Source organism: Saccostrea echinata, unplaced genomic scaffold, assembly GCF_033153115.1.
Source record: "Saccostrea echinata isolate AGI-Se365-2 ecotype Australia unplaced genomic scaffold, CSIRO_AGI_Sech_v1 ptg000081l, whole genome shotgun sequence".
NCBI lineage: Eukaryota > Metazoa > Mollusca > Bivalvia > Ostreida > Ostreidae > Saccostrea > Saccostrea echinata.
The window spans coordinates 529,232-548,112 of NW_026889830.1; the positions used below are offsets into that span (position 1 = coordinate 529,232).

Genomic DNA, 18,881 nt, shown 5'->3' on the forward strand with positions numbered 1-18,881 from the left:
TGCACGAAAGTCGCACGTTTCTCACACGGTTCTTACACGAAAGTCGCACGTTTCTCACACGCTTCTCGCACGCTCGCTACACGGTTTGCACGAAACGCTTTGGAGCTTACACGAAACGCTGCACGGTTTACACGAAACGCTACACGGTTTGCACGAAACGCTGCACGGTTTACACGAAACGCTACACGGTTTGCACGAAACGAAAAGCGCACGAAAGTCACACGCTTTTTTGGGGTAGTAGCACGTTTCAGGGTCTGTACCTGTTATAAAACATTTAAAATTTTAAATAAGTTATGCCCCTCCCCCCGAAAAAAAAATGAAAGAAAAAACATTGAATTAATTTTTATTCAATGTCTAATCAACGTTGATTTTCAACATCAATTAAACATTAAGATTTCAACTCAATTTTCTAAATCTTACGTAAACTAAACGTTGAATAAACATATATAATCAACGTTGATTCAAAGTTTCAATGTTGTGTGCCTGCTGGGATAAATAAGAAGTAAAAGGAGAATTTTGGGTTTTACAATCCATTTAACATTTCTACGTATAAGTTATATCGATATGTAGTAAGCATTGATATATATGCTTTAATATTAAGGATAATTTTGCACAAATATGAAAAACAATTTGTTCATTTACAAGTTCAAATCCACTTTATGATTAAAAACAGTTGAATTCCTAAACCAAAAAAATGATATATTTGATTATATTTGATATATTTCCCTATGTTAGTATTGAATAGTTCTCATGCTACCAATGTTTGTTTTAACTAGTGATCCTCTTTTAAAGATGAACAGCTTTCTTTAGGTGCAGAAAAACTCTGAAATATAAATTTAAAAAATAATTTAAACAACTGTTAATATTATGCCGCTATTGTACGCTTAGTATATTCTTATTCACTCGACTAAATATGATAATTTGCATTGAGAAGAGAAATCAATTCTTTTTATTTTTTTTACGCGAAAACCATATACACATGTAATAACAAACCATACAATGTATTACTACGGATAGACTGGGATCGTTTTTGTAAAATTTAGAAAGTAACAATTATTAGTATGAAAAATAACAAAGGAATTCTATATTTATTCATTTTTTTGTTTCGGGCTTACAGTTCTTCAGATAAACACGCCTTGTACTGTATGAAAGATTTACTATTGATTTTCCCATCCATTTTTTACCTTTATCATAATATTTACTGTTTATTTAAAATTACATTATTTTCCATAATTCGTTTTTATCATGGACATTTACAAACCTTTATGGTGTTCAGTTCCGTTAACATGCATTGAATCTGTGCGGAAGAAAGGATATATCCAATTACTTTATAACCGTTTTCCAACTTATATAATCATGTTATTGGAATATCCACTGATTTTGTTTTAATTTTGTATGCTATAATTCTATATATCATTTGTCTTATTTCTTAGGTGTTACCTTGAAAAAAAAAAAAAAAAAAAAAAAACTGTCATAATGAGATTCCGCTATATTTCAAGCCCTATTATCCTCAATTTCATCAAATAACATGCTTGCTGTTTTAAGCGCAAGTCATGGTTGGTATTAATATTGATACTAATTGGCACCATTACATGTTATGATTTTTTAAAATTATTTTGTCGATGAGTTTAATAATGAAAACACACTCCTTAAGACGTCACAACGTGTCCATGTTTATACTCGTCATGACTTGCGCGTTAAACAGCGATCATGTTATTTGATGAAATCGAGGATAAGTAGGCTGAAAATGAAGCAGAATCTCACAATAATAGTGATTTACTACTACTCTAGTGCAATTTATCTCCCTCCCCCAACATATTTGTATAACTTTAAAAATATACGAGTAATTTTCAGCGATTTCAAAATCCCTGATTAATGAAGAAGGACCAAATGTTAAACATGTCTAAGTGATAGTCAGAATGAAAAGGTAATGCACATATACGTACCTTTTCATTGATATCTTTGATCCAGATCTGTGGGTTAAAACATTTTTTTTTTATTTTGCTGATCTAAAAATTTTATGAATTTATGAATTTTTGCATTATATCATCTTGAGCTTTTTTAGTTTTTTTTTTTTTTTCTTTTTCAAAAATGGTATAATTCTAATCATCATTATACATGTATTATGATAATAAAGGAATGCAATCTGTCAAAAAAAACCCGTATAAATCATTGCTTATTTTTATGAATAAAAGATTGAGCATGAAACTTTCAACGATATAAAAGTAGCATTTTTGAATTTTTTGAACAAAAAGATAATATTGAACTATACTTACCCTTACTTCTGTATCATCTTCTTCAATCAGTCTTTCCTGCTATTATGGAAGACCAGATTTCAATCGGTGAAGATTATACTTAAAACATGTTTGTGTTGTTGAGAGTTTTAAACTCTTAAAATATCTCATATAGGATTGCATTTATTGTCCAATTATTGTCATTGAAAATATAAATGAGTGTTATATTACTGAATAAGAATAAGATAATACGACTCAGAGAGTTAAATCTTATCATCAGGAAGTATTATACATGTACTGTAATGGTAATTTTACTTATTGAATTATTTTATTTACCTGGTACGCATATTTCTTACCTTTACAGAAATATCCTCAGCCTCAGATACCCAAGTATCCGTGTCCCTGATATAACAATCAATACGGAAATGTAACAAATATGTATAAACAAATAAAATCAACAGAGAAAATTTTTAAGTGTTACATTGTAGCATTCATTTTAATATAGTTTTCCATGCATAGATTTTTTGGTTTATTAAACCATATTCAAAATACTAGGATCCTTTCGGTAAATTATGATATTTTACTTGTAAATAACCATTCTACTTGCAACGATGTGTATAAATTTTCAGATTTTTTTTTCATCCGTTTCTGTTATTTGATTTTTTGCATATAATTTTTAGTCGATTGAAAAAAAGCAAGCATATGTGTTATGAATGAAATATTTATCTGAATAATTTTCGGTAGATGTTTGAATTTATCAAAGGTGGGTGTGTGTGTCAGAACTTAAGCTGTTAGTTTGCGATTATAAAATTTCTAACGCTACCTTTGCACTTCTAACATTCCATCTATTTCCTCTTCAGTTGTTTCCGTCCGAAGATCATCAAAGGTTTCATCGAAGAAGAGAACTGTAATGACATTGAATCTTGTCGTTTACTCTTATAACAACGTCCACAAGAAAACACATTTATTACAAACATTTTCAACAGTGAAATATTGTAATTTATTTGTTAAATAAAAGTTATATTTTTTAAATATATTTTATCAGTGTGGAAGAATATAAAACGATATTCTGTCAAAGTGTGAAAGAACGTCAGATGTGAGCAAAATTCTCAATTTCTTCACGAAGTCCGTTGTACAAACATGGATTGTTATAAGATTGAGTAAATCACTTCGACAGAGAATAAAACTGCCAAAGTTTCTCTAAGTTTGCTATTGAAATCCATGTTCACAAGTTTTCAAATCTCGCAAACACTTATATATGACGTTGCAGCCGCTCTACTGTGACGTCAGAGTAAATGCCACGTTGTTTCGAAAGGAAATAGGCAATTGGAAAATCAAAGAAAATGTAATAAACAGAACATTCAAAATTTTGTGGGAATTATTTCACTCGTAAGACGGGATTTCTTTTTTATATTTTCCACTCTTGCTTCGCATTCTTGAAAATTAAAAAAAAATTGTCCCACCCGTGAAATAACTTCCATATCCCCAAAAAAAAATTGATATCCTTTGTATACTGTTCTAAAACCTTAAAAGGTTTATGAAATTAATGTTATCTTAAATGAAATCGATTTTTAATTTTTTTTTTATCTATTTCATACCTCATTAAGGCAATGATAAAGATCAATATGCAATCATAAGCTACCTCTGATTAATCGTCGATTCTCATGGTCAGTTTTCATGATTTTACTATAGATCCAGGATACCAAGAGATAAATAACAAACACCAGTAAGCAGAGACCCTTCATGTGTACAGGAAAAATTGTTCTGATTGTGTATTCTTCAAGGAAATCTGACTGTAGTTGTGACCAATATATTCGCGATTTACTATCCACATTTTCATACGCTTTCCTAAAAATGAAATTTAACCAGTTTAAAAAATTACAATTTCCAATAATTTTCAAGACTACCGATGAATCGTTTCATTTTAAAATTTTAAGAATTTGTTTATTAAAGTTGTTAACATACGTGTAAATTGCTATCAACAAGTTCAACAGCATAACAATGGCAACGAAGCCATATACGGCTCTAATGATTGGAGACAGGGCTTCCCCCAAAGAGGTCGGACATCTTGGTTTCAGTTCTTGTTCATACTCTGTTGCGTTATTTGTGCACTCTGAACCTTCAAAATTGAAATAAAAAATGGATGCCTTTATAAACGGTTTCAATGATTACACGTGTACTAGAACTTTACTCGATATTTTAAGATTTAATTGATTGAAACTTACCAACATCCTCTGGGAAATTTGCATACAAGGCCCAGTAGCCATTTTTTGCAATATTTTGAATTTCCGTCCATGTGAACTCTGTGTTTGGATACAGAAGGGCGTAGTCCACCACATTGTAACACATCATTATAACAAGCATTATCGCCATAAAAGCAACTGTTATTTTAGCCTAATAGAGAAAAATATGCACGAATATTTTGTTCTAGCAATTGCATAAATATTTTTATCTAAATATTTTATTGATATTCCAAATAATTTTCTTAACTGTAGACTAAATATTATACATGAGTGACACATTTTATAACTATATTGTCATAGATCAATGTCTTTTAAATCTTATTATGCTCTTTAAAGGTTTCTTTTGTTCTTTTCCTTTTGAAGAGAATTTAATTTCTTTTGAAGAAGAAAAACTGCAGGCGAAAAAAAAGCAATGATGCACTAGCCTCTATTAGCACAACCTCAACGAATATATGTCAAAGAAATTTTAAAGGTAAAATTCATTTTTTAAAAACTTTTTAACAGTTACTACGGAAGAGAGTACAAACCATTTCTTGAATGATGACTAGTTGAGTGCCTAGAGACTCATAAGTCCAAAACATATTCAAGATTCGCATGCTTAGCAGAATATATGACAGCAGGAACATGATCTTTGCAAAAACTTGAACGGAGTCGCATTCAGCGAAATATTTGGCAACAAAGCCCACAAAGCAGAAAATTACAATCAACCAGTCAAGCCAATTCCAGATGTTTTTTATGTATTCACAACATCTTTCACCTCTTGTCTTCCTCATAGTTTTACGATAATGTATAACAAATATCTGAACCAAAAAATGATATTTATCATTATAATCATAAAAGCATTTATCATTTAATATCATATGTTCAAGCTTCACAGAAAGAAACAAAATTGCTAGATTTTATATTATGAGTTCTTATGAAGATTTTAATAAAAATTCATTAAGTACAGGTCCACGTAAGAATCAGGCAAAATAAAATTTTCCTGATAAGTCAGTGTTTGAGAATTGACTTGAAACTTCACATGGTTATGCATCAGGACATATATATTACATATGTTCAATGATTTGGAAATATTCAGGCTTGTTCTAATTTAATAGGCAGTATATCGAGAAAATATTATGAACATGAGTAGTACAAATCTATACAATGGATGGATATTGAAACCTTAAAAAATTAAAACAGCAAATGTTATGAGAGAAAGTGATAATGAACAACGAAACAGCTATTTAAAAATTATAGTTTTAAATTTTAAAAAGTTTGGAAAATTGCGATTCTAGCGTTTACTACCCCGATAATTACTTCCAATATTAGTGAATTTCAGTTATCGTTCTTGATTTATGACTTAATTTGTCGCTTGAGGGCGCTCCGTTGTTAAGTACGCTGATGCCGAAAAAACAGAATCAAATTGATTAAACATCGAATTTGGCATTTTATTTTGATTTAATTAATCTACTGAAAATTAAGGAATGTCTAACTTCAAACTTAACATCTTTTTCCTTGAAATCTAGCGATGCAGTGGGTGTCAAATTTGATCGGGTTCAGGTTGCTCGAAACTTGTCATATGCGGATTTGGGCAGGATTATTATAGTTTTACAGTTTGACTGCGTTATCAAAGATGTACAAGAGTTTATAACAGACTTCAAAGAAAATTGGTCTTCTCGTTACACAACGCACTTTAAACAATCGTTGCCAAACAGCAGTTTTATTGAAACTCTCAATCATAAAGTCAAGTTGGCGAGGAAATGCGGACTTATTCGAGTCATGCGACACTCGATTTGAGAACAACAACATAGCCTATGTTACACTTGATTGTGGTTATTTCAAGACACAATTATATATCTAACATTTATGGATTTATTTCCCGAAACCCTGCTGAAATATGGAAATTATCTTCTTACAAAAAAAGGAGTTCATGTGATGCAACATGTGCAAGTAAGTAGTTTTTTAAGCTAACATTATAACAGTGAGGAAAACCCTTTTGATGTCAACCAAATATATTAAGCAAGCTTTTTTCCATTAAGCTCTAAGTGCCTTAATTTTTGGTCTTTTTCAAAATTATTTCAAAGTTGGGTGTATTTTTTTTTCTTCTTGGAAATCCTCCCTATGAATTAGGAGAACCCCATTTTATAAAATGGGTATAGAATAGATATTTATTTTATTTTAAACTACCAATTGAAAAAATATCTTGCTTAAGACTTTAAAAATGTTTTTAGAGATAAGTAATTAAATTGTTTAACAATAATAAATTTTATGCTTATCAGAGTTTAAAATACTGGGTAATATGCCACTGCATTTAATTTTTCAGACAAGTTCAAGTTGCAGAAGAGTTCTTTGGTCTTCTCAAACAGTCGAGGTCTTCTTCTCCTGTCCAAACTTCAAAATTTAGTGAAAAACAAGGAAACAAACTTTACGAATGAAAGAATATTCTAAAATCACATCGAGCAGTGAATCTGCTGCCTTTTGTTGTGTTTAACCATCATAAAAGCTAGTGACAGTATTGTACGTAGGTAGAACTTTAGTCCTACATTGCTCATTAACTTTTGTAAACAAAGGGAATAGCATACCAGTTGAGATTTAGAGTGGCGAGTACTATATGAGAAAACAACGGAAATCATCCAAAAGTAGAAGCACCACAAGTCCATATATTAAATTGATCAAGTTCAGAATTTTGAATGTGCATGTCTTCTTGAAAAGTACTGTAGTTTAAAAAGCTTCTTTTTTTTTTTTTTTTTTTTTTAAAAAATCATGGGATGGAATGATGATTATAAAGAACTGATATTGTAACAACTTTTCTTCTACAAATTTAGATCTTTGTATTATGTACAATGTAATTTATATATCATGTAAATTGTTAACATTTAATAAACATGTTAAACCTTTTTGCAAATTGGTCATTGTTGATTTCTTTAGAATAAACTTGGAAATTTTCATATTTAAACATTTAATTTAGTATGTTGAACAACATGACATATTGTGTTAAATATGCAATTAAAAATATCGTATTGCTGCTCATATAACGGTACAGTAAATCAAATGTTGCAGCTGCATCATTTTCTGCAGTTGAACAAAATCCTTTACATTCCTTTCATATACATGTAGTATGATTTAGAAAAAGTCAAAGAACTTAATGAATTTATAATTTTATCTATAAAAGTTGACAGTTTTAGGACATTGCTAGCAGAGACCAACATTCTCTGACTTGTTTATACATTATAATTATGTCTTCATGTAGCATAATGTATTTTCTGTTGTTATATGTAAGTTAGTATTTGACAAACAGTAAAAGCTGAAAAACTAAATGAAAAAAAAAAAATTAATAAATGCTTATATAAGAAGAATCACCCAAATAGATAGTGATTGGTCATCATGTTTACTATATGAAAAAAGTAATACAAGAAAAATGGATGCGCTTGCTTAGTTTTAACAGCTGTTTAAGGTCAGACAATACGTTCCTCAAATATCTGTTATGTATATCTTCGTAAAGTATGAAAAATATTTAAAATTTTAATGACTTTCTGATTTCTAAACCAGTTTCTAATCGTATTTAAAAAATTCAAACACTAAAAAAAATGATATTGGCAAATTAAATTTTTTCCAAAAGGATTATACAAGAAGAACTATCCACTGGTATCATGCACAAATGCCTGGTAATGTACCTCAATTTTTTGTGAGTAAACATGTTAAAGTAGCAATACTTTAATGACAAAATCTTAGAAAAAATTATATATTATTGAGGAACGTATCGTCTGTCCTTAAAATATCTGGAATCATCAAAGTTGGGTACTTAATATACAGAATTTCGATCCCGATCATAATTCTCTCCAAAACTATTTTAGAGAAATAAAATTAATTCCAGAGTAAACTCGGTACATTGAATAGAAAAATTCATAATAATGTGATAAATGTAATTAAGAAACAATTCAATAAAAGTTAAATTTTACACACAATGCACTTAGATTTAGGAAAAAATCATGTCAAACTTCAAGCAATTTATCAAAATTTCTCAATAGTTTTCCTTTTCATTAAAAACTGCTAATTGATTTTTCCACACTTTTTAAACTGGAAAAGTAATAATGAGCGCTTGTTTTAGTTTTCCATGTGTAATAAGCTACATAATGTGTTTGCTGTTTTTAATAATATTGTTTTAAATTCACAATGTTTGTGACATCTAAAATGTCTTGACATATAATTACAATGGTTACTATGGATACGACCTAGATATCAACTCCATGACAACTAATACAAGAAGGATACAGACTCCTCTCAAAATAAAATAGGGTTAGATAATTTATAAAAAAAAAAACAACAACACTTGTTACTTCTGTACTGAACTTCCTCTTTTTTGGTTAACATTTTGGCCCATAAATGCCGGAATCTATTTATAGTAACATATCACAGCCTGGATGTGCCTTTTTGGAAAAATCATGATTTATTTTAATTACTACTGTATCAAGTAATAATATAAAAAAATATTGGCCGAATATGAAATATTCGACTTATCACCGATTGCCTGATTCTTACGTGAACCTGTACTTAAAAATCAAAACTTCAAAATTGTAAAGCGATCATGGTTCGTTTTCTTGACAATAACATCAATCGCTCTCCATACTAACATTAAAGCCCCTGTTCTTCAGAGGATTTTAAACAATGTCACCACTTTAGGATAAATTGTGACCCCAAGGGCCTTTGAATCCATACATTCAGGGGATGCTGCAAAAATCAGTATGACCAACATTGTTGTACCTATTTAGAAAAAACCCCCACCCCATCCCTATCCGTATAAATGCATTTAAAATATAATCCATGATTTTAGCCAAATTCTAACACCTGGTTCCATGGTTACATAATTTGAAAATAAGATGCCTAAATCGACACAACTCGGGGTTGTTCAAAAAGGATATTGATTCTATTTTTGATTTAGAGAAGATATTAAATGATTTTTCTCCATAAAATTTACTATATCTGTCCCACTCAATGCCTCTCTCACGGCATTGAGTCCGTTTAAATCTACACTATCTGGGATACCTTGCAGATTGATATTTTTAATCATGGAATTGTGGTGCATTGGCATTAGCACTGGCACAAGAAAAATTTATGATAAGCCTTCCGACATATTGTCAGAAGATGTCGACATATTGTCAGAATATGTCGGAAGGCTTATCATAAATTTTTCTTGTCTAGTTGTTCTAGAAAAATCGATTTTTTTTAATGAATTTACCCTTGTTTTCACTTTTTTTTTTTTAAATCTCTCCTTGGTCCCTTAATTTTAACAGTTCCGAACTTCTTTCAATCAGGAAAGTTCTGTACCAATATTAGTTGAAAATGGCCGATTGGTTCTTGAGAAAAATTTTAAAATTTGGAAAATTTAGAAACTGACTGATACACACATGGTCACTAGAAACCAGGTAATAGGGAAGCACCCTTAAACTTAATCTCATGTAAACTATATGTTTACTTAATAATAAAGTCGCTAAAGCTAAGCTTAAATATTTGACATAAAAAGTTCGGGATCATAACTTTTTTTCTTAATTTCAAATAATGAATTTGTTTTGGGATATCTTATAACGAAATTGGGACCTTCTTGCAAAAAATTATACCAGATACCAGTTATTATTAAAATGTGATCGTTTCAATTGAACTTCTCAAACAAAACTCATAGTCCAACCATCATTATTATTACTATTATTATTATTATTATTATTTACAATGAAGCGTCACAATGATATCTATGATACCTCTTTTGATATACTGTAAAAAGTCTTATAAGAAAAAAAATACCTGATGTAATTCGTCAAGTAATTTGTTACCAATCCAGTAGAGTACCGCATACTCTGACTGCGATATTCTATTCTCGGTATAGTCAAACAAAAGCATGTAGGCAAAGGCAGCTAGAAACGAAGCTAATCCTACCTGCAATAAAATATTAAAAAAAAAAAGAAAGTTATAGATATCAAACAAATATTTGATCTCAACCTAAAATTAAATTGTGTTGTGTTTCAGGGTTTTTTCTCATTAATTTTGCTGTATGGCAGCTATAATATTACGAGCCGAAAATAATCATGAAGATATTGTTCATTAAAAATATTTTTTGCAAATAAATTGCCCTTAGGACTAAAAGGAAGTGCGGTTTATATTCAAATGAATGTACAAATGCCCATTAAGAAGGTTTGCTTAAAGATGTACACTTTTTTATACCTGGTTAATTATTAAAATTATTTACAGTGCTAGGGTTGTCCCAAAATTCGGTAGTTAATCTTCGTTTTGCAGTAAGCCATTGTCAACTAGATGTGTCATAACGCCACGAATGCCCCTGGAGGCAGCCAAAATTTCAAATGCCATATTTAGTTTCAAATTTGTATTCAAACTTGACCCGTATTTTCTGATAAAATTCCTGCATATGCAATTTCAACCTTATACATGCACCCCTACCAATGTTAGAGAGCGGTATCTGAGATTGTCTAATTTTTTATAAGTCAAAGAGGGAATTATCGGACAATGATCAAATTCGAACTTGACCTGTATTTTCTGGTAAAATACATGCATATGCAGTTCCATTCTTATACATACATCCCTACAAAAATTAGAGAGCAGAAATTGAAAATTTCTTATTTTTTCTATGTTAAAGAGGGATAACTCTGTCAAAACTCGTCGGACCATGACCAAATTCAATTTTGACTTGTATTTTCTTGTAACACACTTGCACATGCAATTTCAATTTTATACACACATCCCTTCAAAAGCTAGAGAGCGGAAACTGAAAATTTCTTTTTTTTATTAAAAATCATCGGACCGAGACCAAGTTCAAACTTGACCTGCGTATTCCTATGACGTATCCATATGTTAAATCTGAGTTAAATGTGTGCAACTGTTGCAGAGATGATGAACGGAAAGTGAATGATAACGGAATGGCAGAGTGACGGAATGACGGAACGGGGTTATTTTATGGCGGTGCATAAAAATTAATGAAACTTTAAAAATAAGCAAAACTACCAACAACCAATATTTTTAGTGTAAAACGTTGCGTAAGTACACAAACTTATTTTAATTAATTGAAAAAATTCAATTTTTGATGTCAAGAGGCGGCCGAGTCCCAAACTTTACTATTACAAAATCGGTATATGAAATATAAAATCTCGCAAAAATGTAATTTCTTGTCGAAATTTCACAGGCTAAATAAGAACGAAATAAAGCACTGCCTTTATTCCAATTTCATCGTGTATAACTTCCTTAATAAGAATTCTATAACGCTTATTTGCATTGGTTTAACACTTGACTATTTAATAATAATGACGCCGCATTGACACAGGCGGCGACTGGAAAATGATAAAACGTAGTTCGAAACTTGAATTCATCCCAGTAGAGACGCAAATGAAGACACAGATTTATTGAATACATGGACATATTAATGTTCGAAGTGTTTGAATGACATAAGCAGTTCTTCAAGGTTTGTGTGAAAAAGAAGCAAAAAAGGAGACCGACCGAAAGAAATAGACAAAGAATCGTTGTCAAAGCGTCACAGAGCAACTCCTTTCGGAGAGACGAACAAAAATCCCTCAGAGATAAAGGAGATTTTTATAATGTATTAATGAATGCATGTAATTCAAACCTTTTTTTAATATATTAATGCTTCGCATATGATATCAATTATGAAATTTCATATCTATAACTTAAACTTTTATGACCGTTCACGGTAGCTCAGTCGGTAGAGGGCTCGCTCCGTGATCGCGACTGACCGAAGTCGATCAAAAATTGGGGAGTAACTGTTCCTTCGTCAAGCGCTTGTCATTTTGAAGTGAAAGTTGTGGGTCCTTCGGATGAGACCTTAAAAACCGAGGCCCCGTGTCACGGCAGGCAATAGCACGATAAAGATCCCTCACTGCTCAATGGCCCTGAGTGCCGAGAAAAGGTTAAATTTTGGAGCCCTTCATGATCACCGGTACATGGTGACGTCTCTATATGAGTGAAAAAAACTCGAATGGGACGTAAAACAAAATACAATCAATCAATAAACTTTTATGATAAAGCAGAAAATGTGATTCTGATAAGTAGTGCATTTTCCAAAAAAATCGATACTGCTGATGTTCACTAATATCCCAGCAGGCAAGATAATCATTTTAAAAAAATCCTAATTCATCATTTAAAAAACACACTTTATACACACATGAAATTATATAAAGATACGTTGATATCTGCAATATATATGAGCTCAGTCTAGGAAATTTAGGGACAACCATCGTATTTATCCATTCACCGTTCACGGTAGCTCAGTCGGTAGAGCGCTTCCTCCGTGATCGGGAGGTCGTGAGTTCGAATCTCGGCCGCGACTGACCTAAGTCAATAAAAATGGGTTGCAACTGTTTTTTCGCCATGCGCTTGACACTTTGAAGTGAAAGTTGCGGGTCCTTCTAATGAGACCTTAAAAACTGAGGCTCCGTGTCACGCCAGGCTTGGCGCGATGAAGATCCTTCACTGCTCAATGGCACTGAGTGCCGAGTAAAGATCAAAATTTGAAGCCCTTCACCGGTATATGGTGACGTCTCTATATAAGTGAAAAGTATTCGAATGGGACGTAAAAGAACATACAATCAATCACTCGTATTTATTCAAAAATTAACACAGATATGCACGCATCTAATTGAGCATCATGACTAGGTTGCTCAATACACATTCAATTAGATGCGTGCATATCTGTGTTAATTTTTGAATAAAAACGATTGATTGATTGTATGTTGTTTACAAAAAAGAAAGAAACGGAGACTAGACAAAAGATTTGAATAGAATAAGCTAGACTGAGCTTCCAGATCTCTTGTGTTAACAAACACGCTTGGAACTTTTCAGGTAATACCTACTTTTAAGTTGTGTAAAGAAAATAAAACTTCCAAGACAAAAAGTTATAAATGCCTAAATTTTTACAGGTTCATATCTTTCAGTATTTATGTTCAATATTTCATTAAAATGATTCCTTCAGAAACTTTTATTCACATTAGTTATGTCCTTGACAATTTGATTTAGTAAATTTAACTGAAGTTAAATATATTTTTCTATGCTTAACTATGTTTTCGTTGTATCGGTTCTCAATTGTTCTTGATTATATTGAAGTAAAAAGAGTGACTTATGGACTGATAAACAAGACAAACGCCTATTAGGAAAGTTTACTTGGCTAATGAAATTACAATTGTATAGGGCAGTCTGATGCAAAAGGAAACACACTTACCATGTTGATCCACAATTTCAGGATTGGGATATGATACTTTTGATAGAACCTGTAAATAAAGATGCTTCTAAAGATAATCTAAATTTTTATAGATGATTTTTATGTGTAAGTTTTGAATTTTTGACAGAAATTTTTATAACTTTTCTGACCTATAGCTATGGAAGAAGTTTTCTTTAAAAAATTACCATGATGGCCTGCCCAATGAGAAAACCATTACCGGCATGATAAAGATATGAATAATGCACAGGAATAACCTAAAAAACTACAAAAAGGGGAATATTAGTTTATTATATTAAATATGCCTACATCAAATAATTCAGGGTTCTCCAAGGGCTGTTTAACGTGGCGGCCCCGCCACAGGAACATTAATGTATAAATTTATAAATCACAAAATAAGACTCGAAATTGAGAACAGTTTTTTTAGTTTCTAATGCTTAATTGTTAATTTCCTTTAATTAGGCCCCATTAGTTGGTTTAAACAATCAAATATCTTCTAGACCCTTGATTCAGTCGTGGTAGCACAGTGGTTGGATGCTCGCTCCGATTCTTGTTTCCGGCACCGTGTCAAAATTACGCCGTTAACGTGTAAAGTGACTATTACTTTGCCAAGCGCTCGTTATTAGAAGAAGAAGTCTTTCGAATATAATCTTAAAAACGGAGGAAGGTACTGTGTCAAGGTTGTCGTTGGCATGATAAAGAACCCTCACTGCTCAATGGCTGTAAGTGCCGCATATAGATCTAAACTTAAACCCTTTCACCGGTAGATTGTGACGAGTGAATGCTTAACGCTCATAAGGGGTTTATAACAATCAATCAATCAGTCAATATAGACCCTCGCTGAACTTTACTACGCGTGAATGAAAAGATACAAGTCATGTGATTACAGATTCCCAATAATTGAAAATGATTTTTTTCAATACCCTATTATTCACTAAGATGTATCTCCTAGATACATTAAGGCGAATACTGTCTGACGTTTTTCATAATATTGTTAGGCCATTATTTAAACACTGCATTGTCTACGGATGTTTCCGTTTCTCCGATCATGACTATGGGCACACGGCGGATGTGAGCGGTCGACAGCGGATGCTTACTCTTCCATGCCATCTGATCCCACTTCTGATGTTCTGATGAGCCGTGTGCTTCTTGTCATGATCTGGAAATAACGGAAAATTCCGTCGACAATTCAGTGTGTAAATAATGGCCAACAATTAGTATAAAAACGTCAGTCAGTATTTGACTCAAAGATAAATTGTATTTGCTCTATTTGATGTAATGTTGAAAAGTTACCAATATATCAATTGAGCATGGTATTTTATGACTCGAAATTACTTAAGTTTTTTTGATTCACAAATTTTCTGAAACATTATACAGCCGACACCGGTAACAGCAAATGTACGAGGTATGTCCGGTAAAATTGTGGACAAGTAATCTAGAGTAAAAATAATCCTTCCTGCTTTCTAAAATTTCCCGTACTCTTAAATAAATTTTTCATCAATATACATAGCAAATTTTAAAGAGTTATATGCAACCCCCCCCCCCCCTCCCAAATATGGGATTTTATGTTATGTGTGGTATCGGCTTCCGGTGCACGGATAATGACGTCAGCATGTTTGAAGCAACGCTACCTTTCATCTTTGCTTTAAAGAGTTGGATAAGCCCCACTTTAATTCCAAATATTTTATTGAGTCATACAATCGAGTCCCCCTTTATTCCTCCATAAACAGCCAAGAGACCAATCTCGCACACACATCGGACTTTATGACAACTTGTATTAGTTGGTTATGGGAGGTACTCTCACTTTCACTGAACTAAATAGGCAGTCTTATTTCGAATGTATGCAACGATAGCATACTTCATCATTGCCAGTAGCTGGTTGATCTACCGGAAGACTCGATCAAAAGGATCCTGCTTATGAAAATGCCCATTTCACTTGTATTCAAATATATCAGTGATATTTTTAAATTTTTTGTTACATTCTGTTTTCATTTAAAGTCTCTTAATGCGTCATTTCTCAATCAACATATAACTGAACTATTCTCCGGTGAGTAATTTTCCGTGTGCTGCATTTACCACTTTGCCATATCAAAGTCTCGGAAAACTGCGGAAAAGTAAGGCAAATTCCTTGAAATTTTCCAAATGACGATATAATAGATAGGGAATGAAAAATAATTCAATTTTTATCCAAAATTTATCTATATAATACTTTATATATTAGGATATCAACAATTATAGCCCATTGACCTTCACCCTGGAGTTTGACCTACGTCTGGAAGCCTTTATCCTTGACCAATTCTTTTGAACAGTTGGTGATAGGGCATTCATACTTCACCTTTGTAAACCCTGATATTTTCCTCGTGTTCCGTTGGGCCATACCCTGTCCACATTCAAGTATAATAAAATCCATGTTTTGAATATAGGTTATTAGAAATATTAAAATGTACTTAAAATGATAAATTAACATTTTCTGAAAATTTCAGCTCAGTACGTGCATTATTTTTCGATGAAAACGCGATGTCTACGATTTTAACGGCCAACCCTCGTATTAATGGATCGTTCACGGTAGCTCAGTTGGTAGAGCGTTCGCTCCGTGATCGGGAGGTCGTGAGTTTGAATCCCGGCCGCGACTGACCTAAGTCGATAAAAAAAAATTGGTAGCAACTGTTCCTTCGCCATGCTTTCGGCACTTTGAAGTGAAAGTTGCGGGTCCTTCGGATGAGACCTTAAAAACCGAGGCCCGTGTCAGGGCAGGCGTTGGCACGATAAAGATCCCTTACTGCTCAATGGCCCTAAGTGCCGAGTAAAGGTCAAAATTTGAAGCCCTTCACCGGTATATGGTGACGTCTCTATATGAGTGAATAATTCTCGAACGGGACGTAAAACAACATACAATCAATCAATCAATCAATCGTATTAATGTATTTTGATTGTGTGACCTACTAGAATTTCTTTTGCCCTTCATTGTACACACTGAAGGTGTAAAAATTTCTTGTTTGTAAACAAAAAGAAACTTAGAAAAATAAAAAGGGTTAAACAGATAAAATGTTATTTGTGTTATTGTCAGATTTTGTGAACGCACATTTGTTAAATTATAAGGATGTATGTGTATTGCTTGGGGTTGGGTAATAAATCACACTTTTCCTAACAGTATTTGAAACATTCTAATTTTTGTTTACATTATGCTTGCTCCATACTCATTAGTTTTTTATTTCTAATCATATTTGCGAAATGATTGATACAATTCGACTATCAAGCTACTGAGTCAGAAGAGTAGTGTCTTTTTTCAATTAATTAAGTAGTTTTTCTTAGAATTCGGTCGCGAAAAGACTGCAAATTTTAGCACTTCGCTTAAGTATTGTTCACAATAAAATTTGAAATGATGGAGAACCCTGTAATACATAAAATATTTCAATTAATGAAGATTTGTTTTTGTCTTTTTACTTTTAAAAGAACCTTAAGTTAACTGGATATACAAATTCTAGATAAGGAAAACCATTTTCAGATCAAATATACATTCAATTGTTTATCATATGATTATTAATCAATTATATGTTCATACAATTCGAAACTAATAATCAGAACCCTTTCCTACTTTCATTTTTCATTTGATATACACGTCACATTTCAGTCATATTGAATCTATAGTAAGCCGCAGATTTGAAAAAGAAAATAATTAAACCTAGTTTATTTTCAGGTATAACTACAGTGAATACAAACTGAGAGATCGAAAAAGTCCTTAAAATGAAAACTTTACTACGCATAGAAATACATACAAAGTATAGAACTTTTTCACAGCATTTCTTTTCCTTATACCCTTCTCCATACCACATCTCCTTAAGCATAGTTTTAAGCTTAGCATTTTCCAGGAAGCATTCATTCTCTGTTTTGTATGCAGCTTCTAGATAACCATGATTTAGAAGCAGTCTTCCAGCTTTGTTAGACATCTCATCTTCATTAAAGAAGAATTGTTTTATTTTGCTCAGCAATTCCTTGCAACATATTTGACATTCGTTGTTGTCGACGGAATTGTTGTTTCTCCTTTCTGAGGCCTTGTGCCTATTTCGTTCATCTTTTTCCTGGATGTAGTTTATTATACTCAACGCATGTTGACTAAACATCCTTAAATAAACGTTTAAACGATTTGTCAATAATCTATATTTTGTTTCGTTCTATTCAATAATTAAATGCTTCATTAAAGTAAATCAGAAAATAAATGACTGTCAAAAATAATTTTAGTTATAAAATTTGAGTTGATGTAGGTATCTTTTTCTATTTTCTTTCAGTTTTATACCCTGCCATGCATTCCATTTCTTTCTGAAAATCAGTTGTTGCTTTCCATTCTTTTTTCAAATCATCCAGTGTTCTAGTGCCTATCAGAATCGGCCGAATTCCAATCTGTAAGCAAAGAAAAACTAATAAAAACGAGAAACCGGTGTTGCTCCACCCTACGCCATGGAGTCATGATTTAAACAAACTTGAGTCAACACTATTTGAGGATACTTCAACATAGATATGAGCAATAATTGGCTTGCAATTTTGTAGAAGATTTTCAAAGATTTTTCCTATGAACTTCTATGAAAACGTTGCCCATTCTGGCCCCACCCTACCCATGGGGGTCATGATTTGAAAGAATATGAATAAACTGAATGAGTTTAATCAATTTGAATCTACACTACCTGAGAATGCTTCCATATCAGTATGACAACTCATTGCTTAGCTGTTCTTGAAAAAAAAGATTTTTAAAAATATTTTTCCTGTGCATTCCTATGTAAAATTTTGATCGCCATTTAAACCCCACTCTACCCGCAGTCGTCTTGATGTAAAAAAAAACAAAAAAACAAAAAACAAAAAAAAAACAAAAAAACAAAACAAAACAAAACAAAACAAAACAAAAACAAAAAACAAACAAACAAACAAAGAAACAAACAAAACATAAATCTACATTACCTGGTGATATTCCCGCATAAGTTTCACTTTTGCTAATCCAGAGGTTCTTGAGAAGAAGATTTTTAAAAGATGTCAATAATTTTGCACTAATTCGCAATTATTTCCCTTGAAAGAAGGTTTGACCCTTCATATAAACACCCTAAAATTCCCTTTTCTCAAAAATATTTTGTGGCAAGTCTTCTTTTAATTGGCCCAGTGGTTATTGAGAAGACGTCAAAAATGTGAAAAGTTAATAGACAGACA

The 18,881-nt window shown here is 32.0% G+C and overlaps 1 protein-coding gene across 1 annotated transcript; it reads right to left on the reverse strand.

Annotated features, from left to right (window-relative positions):
- Positions 1 to 772: 772 nt before the first annotated feature.
- On the reverse strand, positions 773 to 17,635 carry LOC133176756 (transient receptor potential cation channel subfamily M member 1-like). Its single transcript, XM_061311826.1, has 11 exons — positions 17,465 to 17,635; positions 13,877 to 13,953; positions 13,692 to 13,740; positions 10,256 to 10,387; positions 4,460 to 4,628; positions 4,200 to 4,353; positions 3,877 to 4,082; positions 3,058 to 3,139; positions 2,591 to 2,636; positions 2,277 to 2,315; positions 773 to 823 (listed from the first exon to the last, which is right to left on the reverse strand). Exons 1-11 carry the CDS (start codon positions 17,633 to 17,635, stop codon positions 773 to 775), a joined length of 1,176 nt encoding a protein of 391 aa, XP_061167810.1.
- Between the last annotated feature and the right edge of the window lie 1,246 nt (positions 17,636 to 18,881).